This window comes from Megascapheus bottae, chromosome 17 (assembly GCF_031878675.1).
Source record: "Megascapheus bottae isolate mThoBot1 chromosome 17, mThoBot2.hap1, whole genome shotgun sequence".
NCBI lineage: Eukaryota > Metazoa > Chordata > Mammalia > Rodentia > Geomyidae > Megascapheus > Megascapheus bottae.
Window position 1 is genome coordinate 41,906,847 of NC_143525.1, and position 17,435 is coordinate 41,924,281.

At 51.9% G+C, this 17,435-nt stretch overlaps 1 protein-coding gene across 3 annotated transcripts in view; it reads right to left on the reverse strand.

Annotated features, from left to right (window-relative positions):
- Nucleotides 1–17,435, reverse strand: part of Cuedc1 (CUE domain containing 1) — an 84,681-nt gene that overhangs the window by 17,626 nt on the left and 49,620 nt on the right. For all 3 annotated transcript variants that reach the window (XM_090351090.1, XM_090351091.1, XM_090351092.1), the window contains exon 2: nt 2,584–3,204. In XM_090351090.1, coding sequence (XP_090207216.1) covers nt 2,584–3,165 — 582 coding nt within the window. In that variant the 5' untranslated portion in view covers nt 3,166–3,204. The remainder of the gene's footprint in view (nt 1–2,583; nt 3,205–17,435) is intronic.

Sequence of the window (17,435 nt, forward strand, 5' to 3'; positions counted from 1 at the left end):
TGGGCTGGGCTGAGCTGGCACGTCCCTGCTAGAACAGCCATGCCTGGCACACACTGCCTCCAGGAACACCCCGGGGGTGAGCATGCACAAATGAGCACATAAATGAGCATGCGCACGCTGCTGCAGTGTTCTGCGTGCAAGCAGCCAGCCGGACCCAAGGAGGCCCTCCTGCTCTGGAATGCGCTAACGTTCGTTCCTTTGAGGCGGAAAGCATTTAAACAGATGCTTCTGCAGGGAAGGAAGAATGCCACTGCTTTTGGGGCTGCTGCTCTGCTTACCCTGTGTTTCCACAAGAAGGAGGTGGGGGTGGGGAAAGACTGTTAAGTGCTGTTCCTGCTGGAGGGTGAATGCCTCATAACTTCTGGTTCCTGGCATAGAGCAGCAGTTTAATAAGAACTGGTTTCTACGGTGGACTGGCAGCTGCCACCTGCAGCCCCACCCCTCACCCCTTCCTGAAAGACAGGGGTCCAGGCTAAGGCTGGTCTAGTTGCATGGAAAGGAGAGTTCTGGAGGAACTGTTCCCAGAGGAACCTTGCTGGGGCTTCCTGTGAGTAGAGCCCAAAGCCTCAGTCCCCCACAAACCCATCCCCTCCATAGCACAGCCACCTGGAGGTAGAGGCTCCTGGAGAGAAATGGCTCCAGAAAGGCAGATCCCCACACTCAGATATCTGGCTTCTCACACGCTTTATGGGGCCCCCTCAGCTGGTGCTGGTGGCTTGAATCACCAGGACTAATCAGCTACTCCGCAGGCTGAGATCTGAGGATCACGGTTCAAAGCCAACCCTGGGCAGCAAAGTCTGAGATTCTTTTTTTTTTTTTTTTTTTTTTTTTTTTTGCCAGTCCTGGGCTTGAGCTCAGGGTCTGAGCACTGTCCTTGGACTCTCTCAAGGCTAGAACTCTAGCACTTGAGCCTCAGCACCACTTCCGGCTTTTTCTATATATGTGGTACCAAGGAATCGAACCTGGGTCTTCGTGCATGCTAGGCAAGCACTTTAACCACTAGGCCAAACTCCCAGCCCAAGTCTGAGATTCTTATCTTCAACTAAACAGCAAAAAGCTGAAAGTAGAGATGTGGGTGACAAGGTACAGTGACAGCCTTGAACATAAACGCTAAGGGACATTACTCAGGCCCTGATTTCAAGACCCAGGACTGGCACAAAGAAAAACATTTTTTAAAGGGGGGGGGCAGACCCCCTCCTTTTCAGCTCCTTGGTCTCTCTCTTTTTTTGCCAACCACAAGGAACTTATCCTTTGGCTTTAAAGGTGCTGGAGGCTCTGTAGCCTCCAAGCTTACCTCATTGTGGGTGATGGATGCCAGCCAGGTGCTCTGAGGGGGGTAAGGTCTAGGCCATTTATCTGACAGGCATTATTTCTCTGTGGCAAGGATACCCCTTGGACCAGCCCACCATCCATCAGGCTCAGGGCAGGGGCTTTTTCCAGTCAGCAGTTGCTGTCATTCCAGCTGCTGCTCATAAATTTTCAGCAGCACTTTGTGCTGGCTCAGGAGCTGCCTGCTGACGAACCTAGACTGGTCTCCAGAGGTGGGGGCTGGGGGAATGCTGAGGAAAGAGACGCAACCTGGAGCAGTGTGAGACCCTTAGGGGAACTGGTGAGCACGCTGAAGGTGATTCAGGGCTGGGGAACCACACGGAAGCACAGGGCTGTGGGCACTAAGCACGGATTTGTGAGCACACAGATCCTTATCTACCCATTGGAAGGGTCTGGATTTTCTAATACTTCCTCCACTGCCTAACAGGCAAGTCAAAGGACTGATTTCCAACAGGGGAAAAAGGTGCTAGAAAGCTGCACCAAAATAGCAACAACATTTATTCATCCAACACACATTCCCTGAGCACCTGCTATGTGCCTGGGAGCTGTAGGTGGTACAGGTGATTCAGGGACAGGCACCACTGCTCACATAGCTTCTCTTCCCCTGGAGACAGTACTGTCTGGGGGTGGGAAGAGGCTGGCTCTGACTGATGGACAGGCACTGCCTGCAGGGCTGGTTTGAGATCCTCGAGGCCATATCTGGGTCTAGGTTTCTCTCTGTAAAGAGGAGGGGTGGAGGAGAGTTTGGCCTACTGGTACAGTGCTTGCCTAGCAGGCACCAAGACCCTGGTTTGATTCCTCGGTGCCACATCCATAGAAAAAGTCAGAAGTGGTGCGGTGGCTCAAGTGGTAGAGTGCTAGCTTTGAGAAAGTCCAAGGACAGTGTAGAGTGCTCACTTAGCATGCATGAAGTGGTGAGAAAGCTTGAGGACATTGCTCAGGCCCTGAGTTCAAGCCCCAGGGCTGGCAAGGAAAAATAAATAAATAATAAATAAATAAAATAATTCAAGCCCGTGTGTGTGTGTGTGTGTGTGTGCGCCCCCGCGCGCGCACACACACACACTATCGAGGACTCCAGGTCTGGAATTAGTGATGAGTGGGGCTCAAGCACCACTGAATGAGTGCTGGGTGTTTGTTGAATGACCAACCAACCGCCCGGGCTTTCTGCTCCTCACCAAAGGAAGGAGGGTGGCTTGCTGATGGGGCCCAGCGGGCTGGAGGCCGGCGCCGGGGTGGGTGCGGAGCGCAGCCTACCTCGGGAGGGATGCTGTCCTCGGAGTCGGAGCTGTCCTCGTAGGGGCTGCCGGCCCCCGCCTCCAGGTTCATCTGCAACAGCTGGTCGATGGTGGCGTCCACGGCGCCGCTGTTGGCGCGGAGCACGCACTCGATGATGTCGTAGTCCATGTTGGGGAACATGGTCTTGAAGTCGTCCATGGCCTGGTTGAACTCCAGGCGCCGCACCTGGCGGGCGGGCCGGCTGTTGTTGAGCTCCTGCGGGGCGGCGGCGCTGCCTCCTCCGGCCCCGGGCCCGGGGCCCCGCGGCCCGGCGGCCCCGCTGCCTCCGCCGCCGCCGCCGCTGCTGCTCCGGCGGAACAGGCTGGTCATTTTGCCGAGGTGCTTGGGGAGAATGGTTCCGGCGGCCGGGCGGTCCCCGCGCCCTCCACGGCCTGCCTGCTCCGCGCGCGAGGCCCGGGCCGGGGGGCTGGAGAGCGCGCGCGCGCCGGCTGGCGGGGGCTGGGGACCCCGGGCGGCCTCTTCCGGAGGGGTCCTGGTCCTAGCGAGGTGGCGGCCTGCGGGGCTGAGCCGTGCGGGAAGCCGGGCATCCGTCATCCACATCCCCGGGCCATCTTGACCGCTGGATCCACCCGGGTTCCACTGAAACAAGGAGAAGCCAGGGTCAGAGGCCAGCAACCACGAGCCCCGGGGGCGCGGCCCGGGGTGGGGGGACCCTCCCAGCCTAGGGGGAGACCGCCTTTCCGCCGCCTCTCCAGTACCACACTGAGCATCCCTGCCTCCCCTTCTTGTTTTAGATTGGGGGTGATGGTGCAGAAATGGATCCCAGGACTTGGCGCGTGTTAAGCAAGTGCTCTGCCTCTGGGCCACACTCCCAGGCAGACAGCTCTTCCCCAATGGACTAGAGCTACAAATGTCACGGGCCTGCTCTACCCCCAAACATCCTAAGCCTCCGAACGGGTTAACACAGGACAGCACTCAGAGGTGTGCGTTGGTATCCCCATTTGCCCATGGAAAACCCAAGCACAGACTCAAAGGAAGTAGAGGAAGCAAGATTTGACCCCAGAAAGCAGATCACCTTCCCAGCCGCTGGCCACAATCGCTACCCATCCTGACAGGGCCCCCTGAGAACCAGATGAGAGTGGAGGGGCTCAGTGCCCTCCAGTCACTCGCCTATTCAGACTCTGCCTCCTCCCCACTTCCTGCACCACCACCAAATGTCTTCCAGCATGGTGGCGTTGCCCCTGTGCAGAGCCACGGGGTCACCTTAGGATGACCAGGAGGTTCCAGCCTGAGGCAGGAAGTATCATTTGCATCCATGAAGGGCCTGGTGGAGTGACTGAGACCCAGACTCCACTTTGGGAGAGTGTAGATTTGGCCCTAATCTACAGGATACTTTAAGTTATCTCCCTTGTCTTCATTCTCCCTAACCCCCTCCTCACAAGGTTAAGAGGACAAGCTAAATCAGGAAGGCAGATTTGTTTTTGCACAACCCTGAATAGCCTTGCATGCATGTGTGTGTATATATATATATAGATAGATAGATAGATATAGATATATATATATAGATATTTTTTTTCCCCCAGAAGTTTCTTCTCAAAGCTGTTTTTAAAAAAAAATGAAGCTGGTGTTCATGACTCATGCCTGTACTCCTAGCTACTTAGGAGTCTGATATCTGAAGATCATGGGGCAGGAAAATCCATGAGACTCACAATTCATCATAAAGAAACTGGAAATAGAGCTGTGGTTCAAGTGGTAGAGGGTTACAAAAGGAGCCCAGGCCCAGATTTCAAGCCCCAGGACCTGCAAAAAAAAAAATTGGGGGGAGGAAACAACATAGTGATTTGAACTCACAGCTTTGTGCTTGTTAGGCAGGTGCTCTACCACTTAAGCCATGTTCCTGCATTCTCAAAGCTGTCTTGAAGAAAAATGTGCTCTTCCATTCTGCTCTTATCCCTACCAGGTCCCCTCCCCCATCAGCCTGGTCACAGCACCCCCCAAACTCAGCACAGTGATAACATGTTGAGAAGTCAAGCAGAATTAGGGACTGAACTCTGTAACTGAAATCCGCACTCTCTCAGAACTAGACAAGTTAATTATCACTAGGTCACATCTCTGTGAGTGCAGAATGTGTCTAAAAATCATCAAGTATTGACTTTCTCCACCTTATCTCAAGACACTTACAATATGTTTCTTTTCTGTTGTCAGCCCTGGGGCTTGAACTCTGGACCTGGGCTCCATCTCTGAGCTTTTCAGCTCAAAACTATCATTCTACCACTTAAGCCACAAAGCCATTTCCAGTTTTCTGGTGGTTAATTGGAGATAAGAGTCTTAAAGACTTTCCTAACCAGGCTGGCTTTGGACCACAATCCTCAGATCTCAGCCTCCTTAGTAGCTAGGATTACAGGTGTGAGACACCACACCTGGCTAATTTTCTTGTGTGTGTGTGTGTGTGTGTGTGTGTGTGTGTGTGTGTGTGTGTGTGTGTGTGTGCTGGTACAGGAAGGGACTAGAACTCAGGGCCTTAGCACATACCACTTGAGCCACAGCTCTGCTTCCGGCCTTTTGTGGTTAACTGGAGATAGAAGTCTCATGGACTTTCCTTCCTGGACTGATTTCAAACCGTGATCCTCAGATCTCAGCCTCCTGAGTAGCTAAGTTTTCAGGCATGGGCCAAAGGTGCTCAATTGTTGTCAATTACACTTTAAAGGACTGCTCCATCAAAGGATACTCTTGCTTGATTAAAAAAAAGGTTAAAAAAAACCCCTATTCTCCCTTTCCTAGGATCAGGCACCACCAGCTTAATAGCTAATGGACAAACATTCCTGTGTGCAAATCAGTGGCGTCTTCTCATCACAGTCAGAGCAGTCAAATGCTGGAGGGTGTGAGCAAGGTGGGGCCAAGGGCTGTGAAGGGGCTATGGAGGGGTCTTCTACCCCAGGGGCACAGGACACATTGCTGCCACTGATTCTTGGTCCCTGTATGGTTCATTAGGACCTCGTACTCATCCAGTGGCTTCAGGTGCCATCACACTGACCATCTAATCCTTCATCACTACCTCCTTGGAAGGACATGGAAATTGTCAATTGACTCCACTTCTGTGAACTGCTGAATGTCTGCCTAATTCCAGAGGCGGGTTAGATTTAAAAGTGGAAGACTAAAAGCACATGGGTTCTGAGTAGCCAGTGAACCCTGAGGAGACAGAACTAAAATCCTAAGCTTGGCATTGGTGGCTCACACCTGTGAGCCTAGCTACGCAGGAAGCTGAGATCTGAGAATCGGAACTCAGGGCAGTGCCCAGGCCCAGAGTTTAGACCTCATGATCAGTGAGAGAGAGAGACAGAGAGAGAGACACAGAGAGAGAGAGAGAGACAGAGACAGAGACAGAGAGACAGAGACAGAGACAGACAGAGACAAAGAGAGAAAGAGAGAGACAGAGACACACAGAGAGAGAGAGAGAGAGAGAGAGAGAGAGAGAGAGAGAGAGAGAGAGAGAGAGAGAGAGAAAGAGAGAGAGAGGGAGACCTCCCCCACTTGGAAAAGCATGTTAACATGATAACATGTCAATGTCTCCATTTATTCTTTGCATATACTACTGTAAGTTTACTCAGAGGTGATCAAAGCACATATTCTATGCCACCACGTTTTTCTGCCTAATAGTATATTGTAGCCATCTTCCCATGTCAGAACACAGAGACTACTTTATCATGTTTAATGCCTCAGTGGTAATGTGTTGACTGAGGGAAGCATGATTTATTACCCAACTCCATCTATCACATCTCTACCCAGAAAAACAAGCCATGGCCCAGGGAGGCCAAAGCCATTTCCCAAGGAGAAACAGAAGGAGGGCTGCAGCGCTGAGCCCACAGATTGATTATGGGAATGAGGACAGGAAGGCAGTCCAGTAAACACAGCTACCCACAGCTGACTCCAGACATCAGACCCCTTCCACAGCTCCCGCCTCCCCAGCACAGCAGGAGGTGGGCAGGATGCTTGCACTCTGGCTCTGCCATAATGCCCTCCAAGACAGGACTCCACCCTGATGGCTGCTTTGGTTTGGGGCTCTAGGGACCCACCCCAAGACCTCCAATACAGACTTCTGGGGCCAGGAGGTCCCATAAGCCATCCTACACGAGGGTCAGGGCCTATATGAAGGCCCTCTGGACGAAAGCAAACATCTCCTTGTCCCTCAGATAATTCAGTAAGAAAGATGAGGACCTATCTCATCTTGTCATGAACAACCACTGAGAAAGCTATCAGGGCCTGGCCTACCCCAGACAAGAAGAAAATTGGTGGGGCCTACATTTTCCCCATGAGCAGCCCTCTGGACAGGTTCCTCAGGCTCTGAGCCTCTGAATGTGGAAAAGCCCAAGAGTCTTGTTTAACCCTACCACGGGCAGTGAGCATACGCCGGGCCAGACGCAGGCTGCTGCTCAAGCTCTGCCTTGCCCTAGCAGCAGGGCGAGTTTCCTGTCTGTTCTATGGTCCCTCGTGGCCTCTGTAGGTGTCCCTGGTGTAGTTTCGCTGCAGTTGAAACATGGTGAGCTGCCTGCCTATGGGCCCCAGGTGGTGAAGAGCTGGGAGCAGTGGCTGTGCTGTCCCAGCTCTCCTCAGGGGGCTGAATGAGCAGGGATCTGGGGAAGAAAGCTCCCCAGCATCTAGAATATCAGCCCCTGGAATCCCTTCAGCTATCTGGAAGGAAATGCCGATACTCTGGGCCCCAGAAGAGCTCTGCCTTACTGGTCTGGGCACCTGGCGACAACTCAGTCCAGGCAACACAAAGCCTTGGAAAATGTCATTTTTTTGTGCGCATGTCACAACATGTAAATGGCTAACAAAGCTAATCCACCCTGACCCTCTGTTCCATGGTACGGTGAAGAGACTGAGACTCAAGACAGAACAAGGAAGGTACAGAACAAGTAATAGAAAAATCATAGACTTTTCCACCAAAGGGCAATTCTAAAGGATTGCAAATAGCAATGGGAAGCCAGGCCCAGTGGCTCATGGTTGTAATCCCAACTACTCTGGAGGTGGTCTGACACTCACGAGGCTTCCATCAGGAGGATCACAATTTGAGGGCAACCTGAGAAGGCAGATGTGGTGACATGCATTAGATCTCAGCTACTCAGGCAGTGCAGATAGGAGGATCACAGTCTGAGGTTGGCCCTGAGGCCAGTGGCAGTGGGATATAAGCTTGAGGCCTTATCTGAAAAACAAACTGCAGGCAAAGGGAGTGAAGGAATGACCCAAGTGGTGGCAAAAGGCTTAATTGGCAAATGCAAAGCCCTGAGTTCAATCCTCAGTAATGACTAAAACAACAACAAAAAGCGGGGAGGGGGGGAAAGGAGGGAGGAAGAAAAGAAGAGTAACAGGAAGCCAAGAAGTAATGGAGAAAGGGGCTGGATACACAAATATGCCATTTCCTGGGTCTCTACAAGGCCTGCCTTTGGGGCTCTCTAAAGCAAGCAAGGCTGGCTCTAATGAGTTCCCCACAGCACTGGGAGAGCCCACTCACTTGCTAAGCATAAGCAAGAGTGTAAAGCCAGGGCTGAGGGCTAGCCAGCCACACAGGGCAGGACAGGGCAGTGGGCTCCAGTGAAAAGCAGTTTAACTCTGTGTCTTGCGAGTCCTCTGTTATTGTTGAAAGATTGGTTAGCAAAAAGTTAGAAAAGCACAGAGACCTTCAGCCAAGTGGAGACTTTCTTCCTGGAGTAGAGAAAGAATGGGATGAGAACGGAAAGGAAATAGGAAAGAAAAGCCATTTTAAACCCCTGAATAAAATGAAGGCATGCAGCTATCCTAGGTTTATGCGTTGTGCCAGGTACTCTCACTTTGATTTTTTTTTTTAACTCTACTAGGGCTTGAACTCTGGTCCTGGGTGATAACCCTTAGCTTTTTTTGCTTAAGGTCTGTATTCTACCACTCGAGCCACCACTCGATGTCTTGCTTTTCGCTGGGTTATTGGAGATAAGAGTCTTACCAAGTTTCCTGCTGTGGCTGGCTTTGAACTTGGAGTTCTCAGACCTCACCTTCCTGCGTAGTTAGGATTACAGGCATGCGCCACTGGTGATCACTTGGAATCTTTAGTACAACGTCTTTCATTTCTACTACAACTCTCCATCTCCTGATCTGCACGTAGTAGCTGTGGAGACTGGCTCAGAGAAGACAGGTAACGTGCCCAAAGTGATACAGCCAAGTAAGGCTTACAGGGCTAACAGGCAGGGGACATTCCACTAGAGAAAACGTGACCCAGACAACATGGGGGTGGGATGGGAATCTGTTGGCACAACCCAAGACCTGGCCCTGTGGCCTTGGGGAAACCATCTTTCTGAACCCCACTGCTGAGTGCTGGCAGGAAACAGAGAGGACCACAGACTAGTTTCTGACAAAGGAAGCAAACCTGCAGAGCCCCTTAGATGCACAGTGTGGGTGACCTGAGGACCTGGATGCAGAAACTTCCTACCTGTCCTCCCCCAGGTCCCAGGGAGCCAGGCCCATGGCAGGCCTCCACCCTGTGATGGCACCTAGGCCTGGCCGAGGGAGGCCCACAGCCAATCTCTAATTCCTAGTGTGAATGGTGGCCAAGGCCTGAGTCACTGTAAGCCTGGCCCAGGAGACGAGCAGGCTGCCCCAGTATGCCCCACCTGGCCTTGCCCAAGGTCAGCCAGCCAGCCGCCTACCTCAGGAAGGGCCAGGTCTGCACAGAGGTTGTGAGGGTCTGGGAGCCAGAGGCCTGGGTTCAGGTTCTCTCTCTAGTAATGCATGTGGTATGGAAAACAATCTCATTTCTTTGAAGTGAACCTCAGCTTCTTTGTTGGTAGAAATCCTGCGGGGAATCTATGTAGTGTGAAAGGCAGAGGAGGCCAGAGCAAGCACTTGGCTGTTACACTCAATCCTTGAGCCATTACATGCTCATCAATAGTTTTAAATCCACACCGAGCCAGGCACCAGTGGCTCACACCTGGAATCCTGTTCAGGAGGCTGAGATCTGAAGAGCAAGATTTGAAGCCAGCCCAGACAGGAAAGCCCATGAAACTCTTATTTTCAAGTAGCTACCAACAAAAAAAAGCTAGAAGAGGATCAAATGGTAGAGTGAAAATCTAAGGAATACTATGTCCACCCAGACCCTGAGTTCAAGCCTCAGTGCTGACACAGAAAGAAATGGAAGGAGGCCCTTCAACTGACCAAAACAGGAAGGGAGAGAGGGAAGGAGGAAGGAAGAAAAGGAAGGAAGGGAGGGAGGGAGGGAGGGAGGGAGGGAGGGAGGAAGGAAGGAAGGAAGGAAGGAAGGAAGGAAGGAAGGAAAGAAGGAAGATCCACACTGGCTGCCCAAAGCAGCTCAAACAAAGGGGATCTGTCTGACTTCTTCATGCACCCAGCCCACATCCAGAGAGAGCTCATCTAGCACCAGCGAGACACTGCGATCCAACCCCAGCATCACAAACAGCAGCAAAAGACTCAGTTCCTGGCTACTCCTCACCTGAAAGACTATCATCTCCCACATCATCTCCCTGCCTCCACCCACCTCACCTCCCCAGCCTTTTTTTTTTTCTTGCCAGACTTGGGACTTGAACTCAGGGCCTGGGCACTGTCCTTGAGCTTCTTTGGCACAAAGCTATTGTTCTACCACTTGAGCCACAGCACCACTTCCAGCTCATTCTGTGTATGTGGTACTGAGAAGTGGGAGCCAGGGCTTCATACATGCTAGGCAAGCACTCTACCACTAGGCCACACTCTCAACTCCCTCACCTCCCTTTATGTCAGGGTGGCATGCCCTTCCTCAGCCCCAAAGCCCAAGGACCCTCCAGGTCCCCAGAATATAACCCAGTGCCTTACTGTGGCCTACCAGGCCCCATGGTCCTGTCTCTGCCATCACATGAGTATGAACACACACACACACACACCCTTACTCTCTCCAACCACCCTGTTGGCTGCCAATCCACCAAGAGCCACACACACCACCCTATTTTATTCAGCATGTGCCATGGTCTGCCCCCTTTGGGGAGGGGGGGCAGAGCAGCTCTGTACACCGTTTCCCAGAATTCCCTGACCTTCGCTGGTCTTTGTTCTCTGTGTGACAGGCACCGGGATGACACATTTTTCTCTGACCATCTTCTCAGTAGGCCTGAGCTCAGGGGCGGGGGGCAGGGAGGGGGCTGTGCCTTATACGTTCACTGCAGGGTTATCAGATGCTGATGAGGTAGGAAGTGAAGGAAAGAGGAAGCAGTAATTGGGTTTTCTTTCCTCCTTCTTTTTTCATTTGTGGGGCTTGAACTCGGGCGCTGTCCTGAGTTCATTTTGCTCAAGGCTAGTACTCTACCACTTTGAGCCACAGCGCCACTTCTGGTCTTCTGGTGGTTCATTGAACATGAGTCTCATGAGGACTTTTCAGCCTGGCCTGGCTTTGAACCAGGATCCTCAGATCTCAGCCTCCTGAGCAGCTAGGATTCCAGGCATGGGCCAGCCGCCTCCAGCTAGTAACTGGCCCTTTCTTCTCTCCACTCCACTCTCTGGGAGGCTCAGGGGGTACAACTATCCCACTTCCCACAGTGACTGAGGCTGGAGCAGCTGGGTGACAAGGCTGAGGCCTCACGAGCTTTCTGCCACCTGCTCTCTCTTCCCTGACACACAAGGTTGACAGCAACTGGACCCCTTCCTACACCGGTGTCAGCAGGAGGGAACTCCACTCCCAGAGCTGACTTGACCTTATGCGGTGCCCCCAGGAGGACCAGTCACCTATGCCAGGTGGAAGTTACCAGAGGAGGCAGGAGGAGGCTGGCACTTTCCTGCCTCCCTTGACACGGCCCCATTTCTATATGGAAGAGCGGAACTGCCCCTCTGGACCAGCTCTGCCAGGCCCAGCGGAGAACAGACCCCGGAGCTCCTGCTCCTCGGAACAGGTGGGGGCCGCTGCCTGCCTTCCGGGGAGGGGCTTGTGGAGGGAGATCTGGAGGCAGTGCAGCGGCACTGCCGGGCCAGGCCACTAGGTGGACCCGGGACTGAGGCCCAGGTGGCTCTAGTGAAAGGGCAGACTTGGCTTCCATCCCAGAGCCCCAGGGGTTACCCTGCCCCCACCCAGGACCCACAAAGGAGAGACAGACCATTCACTTGCCCCAGGCCCCGAGAGCTCCAGGTGGGGACTGTGTGTTTGGCACTTTGCTAAACCATTGAAGGATTTTGTCCTGCAATACCCCCCAGCCTTTAGGATTTAAGATCGATCCCCACACACACATCCCTTTCCCTCGACCTCCCCGCCCCAGCCCCCCACCTTACAGGCAAACTGGTTAGACTCGGTGTGAGACAGAGCGCCCTGCCAGCCTTTTCATCTCCCATCCTGGAAGCTAAGGCCCAGGCTGCCTTTGTCTCCTCTGGAGTCCAGGATGCAAATGCCAGCGGGGCCAGAATGAGGTCATATGACCCTGGGAGGCTTGTGTAACCATGGTTAAGTCCCCAGGAAACCTCAAGTGGGTAATGGCGGTGTGAGCTGAGAGGCTGCTGGGCCCAGGCAGCTGCATCTCAGCCAGTTGTCACCTCAGACATGATGGGGTGGGGCGCAGGGCAGCGAGTGTGTGCTGAGCTTCTTGGCTTCTGGGCAGAAGAGGCCCCAAAGGGGGGAATGAGGAGGGGAAGAGAGCAAGAGACAGGGAGAGTGTGTGTGTGTGTGTCTGTGTGTGTGTCTGTGTGTGTCTGTGTGTGTGTCTGTGTGCCAGGGTGAGGAGGAGGGGCAGCCCTCACAGAGCCGCCTTGTCCTCCAGCCCCTGCACAGGCTTGTTTTCTTCCCAAGCTATTAATGTCGCTGCAGCTTCAAAAGCTGGATGACCTTTAAATGCTGCGCTTTCTGCTCCTGCCCAGGGCGCGGAAGCAACTTAATGGATGCTCCGCCGCTGTCAGCCACAGCTGCCAGGCCTGCCACAAAGCCAGGCTCCTTCCCCGTGGGCCTCTAACGCTGCTGACAGTCACACCTGAGCCCATCCCCTAGCGTACCCAGCAAGGACCCCAGGCCAAGCCACTGGAGGAAGAGCTAGGCTGGACATGAGAGGAGGAAGAAGAGGAAAAGTAAGGAGACAAAATTCTGCCGTGCCTGGCTATGTGGCTGTGGACTGGCCCCTTACCTCTCTGAGCCACTCATGTCTTCCTCACCTGTTAACTTGGAGGTTTTGGTTAAAAAAAAAAAAAGACTCAGGCTTCTTGATAGGAAGGAAAGACACAGGAAAGCAGAACATAGGACTCCTGTACCCACCCCCAATTGGACTGGAGGGCAACACCTGCCACCCCACGGCCACTGTGGGCAGCGGTATGGGCTGTGCCCTGCACAGCTCCTGTCATTTAATCAGATCTGTAAAGCTATAACTTTAACTATAATGTTTTTGTTGTATCTTTTTTTCTCCCCATTTACTGATGTGGTGGTACAGAGGCGCAATCGCAGCACTCAGGAGGCAGAGCAGGAGGATCAAGAGTTTAAGATCTTGTGTCAAAAGATCCAAGGGCTTGGGATGCAACACAGTGAGAGAGTGCTTGCCTAGAATGTGCAAGGTCCTGGTTCAGTCTCCAGTACTTAAAAAGAAATGGGGGGGGGGGGAGAGGGGAGAGAGAGAGGTAGAATATGTTGGGTGCTAGTAGCACACGCCTGTAATCCTAGCTACTCAAGAGGCTGAGATCTGAGGATCATGATTTGAAGCCAGTCTGGTCAAAAAAGTCCATGTGACTCTTATCTCCAGTTAGCCACCCGAAAGCCAGAAGTGGAGCTGTGGCTCAAGTGGTAGAAAGCTAGCCTTGAGGACAAAAGGTCAGAGATAGTACTCAGGCCCTGAGTTCAAACCACTGAACCGCACAAAAGCAACAACAACAGGCCAGGAGTTTGGCCTAGTGGTAGAATGCTTGCCTAGCATGCATGAAGACCAGAGTTCGATTCCTCGGTACCACATACATACACTTGAGCTGTTTAGCTCAAGTGGTAGAGCTCTAGCCTTAAAAAAAGACCAAGGACAGTTCCCAGGCCCTAAGTTCAAGCCCCAGGACTGGCAAACAATACCACCAACAAAACAACAAAGCAAAGATTTTCCCCCCCACCACACCCCACCTCATTTTTCTCTTTCTAATATCAATACTGGTGGCTAGATCTAAAGCACAGACTAGGGCAAAAAAGTTTCAAAGGTTAACAACCAGCTGGGAATGTGGCTTTGTGGTAAAAGTGCCTAGCACGCATGAAGCCCTGGGTTTGATTCCTCAGTACCACATACACAGAAAAAGCCAGAAGTGGCACTGTGGCTCAAGTGGTAGAGCAAAAGAAGCTTAGGGACAGTGCCCCGGCCCTGAGTTCAAGCCCCAGGACTGGCAAAAAAAAAAAAAAAAAAAAAGGAAGCTAACGTTCCACCCCTCCTGTGACGCTGCACTGCCATAAAAGGTCCCCTTGGAAAGCCACCTCTGCCTTCCAGTAGGAGATTCCAGGTGAAGCTCCTCTGGCATGGGTGACATCATTTGTTTAGCTTAGTAGGATAATGGGTGGCTCATGCCTATAATCCCTCACTCAGGAGGCTATGGAAGGAGTTCAAAGCCAGTCTGAGCTACAGAGGGAGACTTCCTATCAAACAAACAAACATAAAGCTTATGGTAACAAAAAGCTAATGGTAAATAATGGCAATAGTTAACATTATCTGGCTGCCTCCTTCCAAGCCAGGCACTAAGCCAAATGCCTGGGCGAACTCTTCTTCCACTCTATACCCCTGTGAGGGTTCCTATTACTGCTGTCCTCTCTGCTTTATAGGCAGAAAAACAAGGCACAGAAAGTGCAGGAACTTGTCAAGGTCACCACAGGTAAGTGGCAAGCTGAAACCTGAACCTAAGTGGTCTGATTCCAGATTCGTGTCTGCATCCATCAGGTGCTGTGTTTCAGGTGCAAGAACGGCTAATTGAGGCTGCACTGAACTGTGAGGGTCCACGTTGCCCCTGCAAAGGCCTGGTGAAAGAAGCAATGCAAGGTAGAGGGATTATATTCAGGAAGCAAATGAGTAGGAAAAAAAAGAAAAAGAAAAAAAAAACCCAAAACACAAATGCTTTACAAAATGTTTTCCCCACCCTGCTAACGTTAAGTTGCCTGAGCAATGAACTGTTTAGGACCATTCATTAACCTAGGCCATCCAGAGACTATTTCCACAATAATCTCTTGTTCCATCAACAAACTCTACCAACTAGGCCAAGAGCTCAGACCAGGACCTGGATAAAGATGGACCCTACGGAGTGGAAGGGTGCTACCTCCCACTGCGCTCTCCTCACCCAAGTACCATAGTTCTGGGGAACCCCACTGGTCTGGCAGAAGCACATATGTACCCAGGACAGAGTGACATGGACCAGTCTGGAAGCAAGGGCCATTGGGGCAGGGAGCTGGGCTGGCTCCAGGCATGAGCTCATACTGGCCCAGGACCAGCTGCTTGGAACCAGGGGCAGGTGCCCTCCCTGTGTCTCCCCTGCAACCAGACAGGACAATAACCCTTTTGACTGGTGGGAGCTGAGGGCTGGGGCAGTAACAGGAGACATCTCTGGGACCCTGAACTGGGTGAGCAATCAACACCTCACCACAGCATGGGAGCAGGCCTGGGGAATCCAGGCCAAGGAATCTAAGATTAAGAGGGGCACTCAGGGTGGGTAGAGGAGGGTCCTCAGAACACACGTCCCAATCTATCTCTATAACACACATTGCATTTCTACTCTGATCCGTGAATTCCAGCTGTGGACTTTACCTACAGATCCATGCCATATACACATAAGGACATGACTTATAAAAATGTAATAGCAGAAGGTTGAAAACACTCTAAATATCCTCCTCCAGAAGGCTAGTGAAATGACATCACCTTCATCTATAAAATGGAATATCGCCAGGCGCTGATGGCTCATGCCTCTAATCCTAGCCACTCAGAAGGCTGAGATCTAAGGATAGCAGTTCAAAGCCATCCTGGGCAAAGAAAGTCTCTGAGACTCTTGTCCCTAGTTAACCACCAAAAAGGTGAAAGTGGAGCTGTGGCACAAATGGTAAAGAGCCAGCCTTGAGTTAAAAAGCTCAGAGATAACAACCAAGCCCTGAGTTCAAGTGCCAGTACTAGCACCAAAAGAAAAAAAAAGAGAGAAATATTATTCCACAGTAAATGAAAGTGGGACATTAAGTTCCTTTTCCCCCTAACCCTAAGAGAACAATGCCAGGCACAAAATAGGGAACCCAGCCAGTATACTATAGTATACTATGGGGAGAGGTCACCTGTACATACATGGGGCAGGCAGGGGAGGGGATAATCTGCTGAAAGAAATGATAGGAAACAGAGCAAACAGGCTTCTTCCCAACAGAATTTAGCCATGGAAACAGATCAAACTGCCCTATAAATTCTGTACACCTTATAATGTTGATTTATGTTCATTTATTAAAAATAAAAAATACATAAAGCTGGGCACAGTAGCTCATGCCTGTAATCCTAGCTACTCAGGAGGCTGAGATCTGAGGATCTTGGTTCAAAGCCAGCCCAGGCACTACAAAGCCATAAGAATCTTACCTCCAATTAATCACTAGAAAAGGAGAAGTGGGGCTATGGCTCAAAGGTAGGGTGGTAACCTTGAGCTAAAGAGGCTTAGGGACAGCACTCAGGCCCAGAGTTCAAGCCCCATAAACCGCCCCCCCCCCCCGCCGCATGATCCTCAGACCTCAGCCTTCTGAATAGCCAGAATTACAGGCATGAGCTACTGGACTTGGCCTTTCTAAGCATTTGGCATACATTATTTCCTCAAATCTCCAAAGTAAAGCCCTTACTATACCCACTTTTTTTTTTTTTTTGCCAGTCATGGGCTTGAGCTCAGGGCCTGAGCACTGTCCTTGGACTTTCTCAAGGCTAGAGCTCTACCACCTGAGACTCAACACCACTTCTGGCTTTTTTCTATGTATGTGGTACCGAGGAATTGAACCCAGGTCTTCGTGCATGCTAGGCAAAGCACTCTACCACTAGGCCAAACTCCCGGCCCCTACTTATACCCATTTTATTGATACATAAACTAAGGCTCACAGAAGTTAAAGGACTGCCATAGGGTCACACAGTCAGACTTTCTCAAGTCTGGCATCCATGGAATCTAAGTACCTTCCATGCTGGCCTACAGCCTTGCTCACTCCTGGTGACGGGGGAGGAAAGAAGGCCCTGTCTGGAAGGGGATGGCCCAAACCAAGGCTTTTCCAGACCCGGGCCTGCAAAGCCAAATGTAAAACAGTGCTGAGTCCAGAGTAGGAGGCTGCAGAACAGTTCAGAGTGGGGCTCTAAGCTAAGTGTAGTCTCACATGCCTGTAATCCCAGCTACTCAGGAGTGAATGAAGGTAGGAGAATCTCTTTTCTAGGCCAGCAAAGTTAGCTGGAGACCCTATCTAAACAACAAACTAAAAAGGAGTAGAAACATGGCTCAAGTGGCCTAGCAAGTGTGAGGCCCTGAACTCAATCCCAATCATTTTGAGAGTAGAGCTAGAAAGGAGAGAGGGGGGTGGGGAGTGGAGAACTGGCCTCCAGCTCAAGCAGATAAGATTCCTAAAGCTGTAGCTCACTGGATGACTGGTTCCTCACAGGACCCCTTACAGGTCTAAGTTGGGCTGGGGATGGGAGACGTCTAGAATCCAGTCCTGTAGAACAGGGTAGCACCAGGCCTCCAGTTGGAGGAGTGGGAGGGGAGGTGGCTCAGGACTTCTAAGGGAAGAACAGGGAACCTCAGCCCCCTTTTGCCCTTTCCTGCCCACAGCAGGAGAGAAGTAATGGAATACCAGGAGGTAGGCCTCACTCCCCTCTTGCTGGGGCGTCTCTCTGGAGAGGGGCTCTCAGCCCTGGGCGGCAGGAGCACAGGCTGAATGGCCTGTC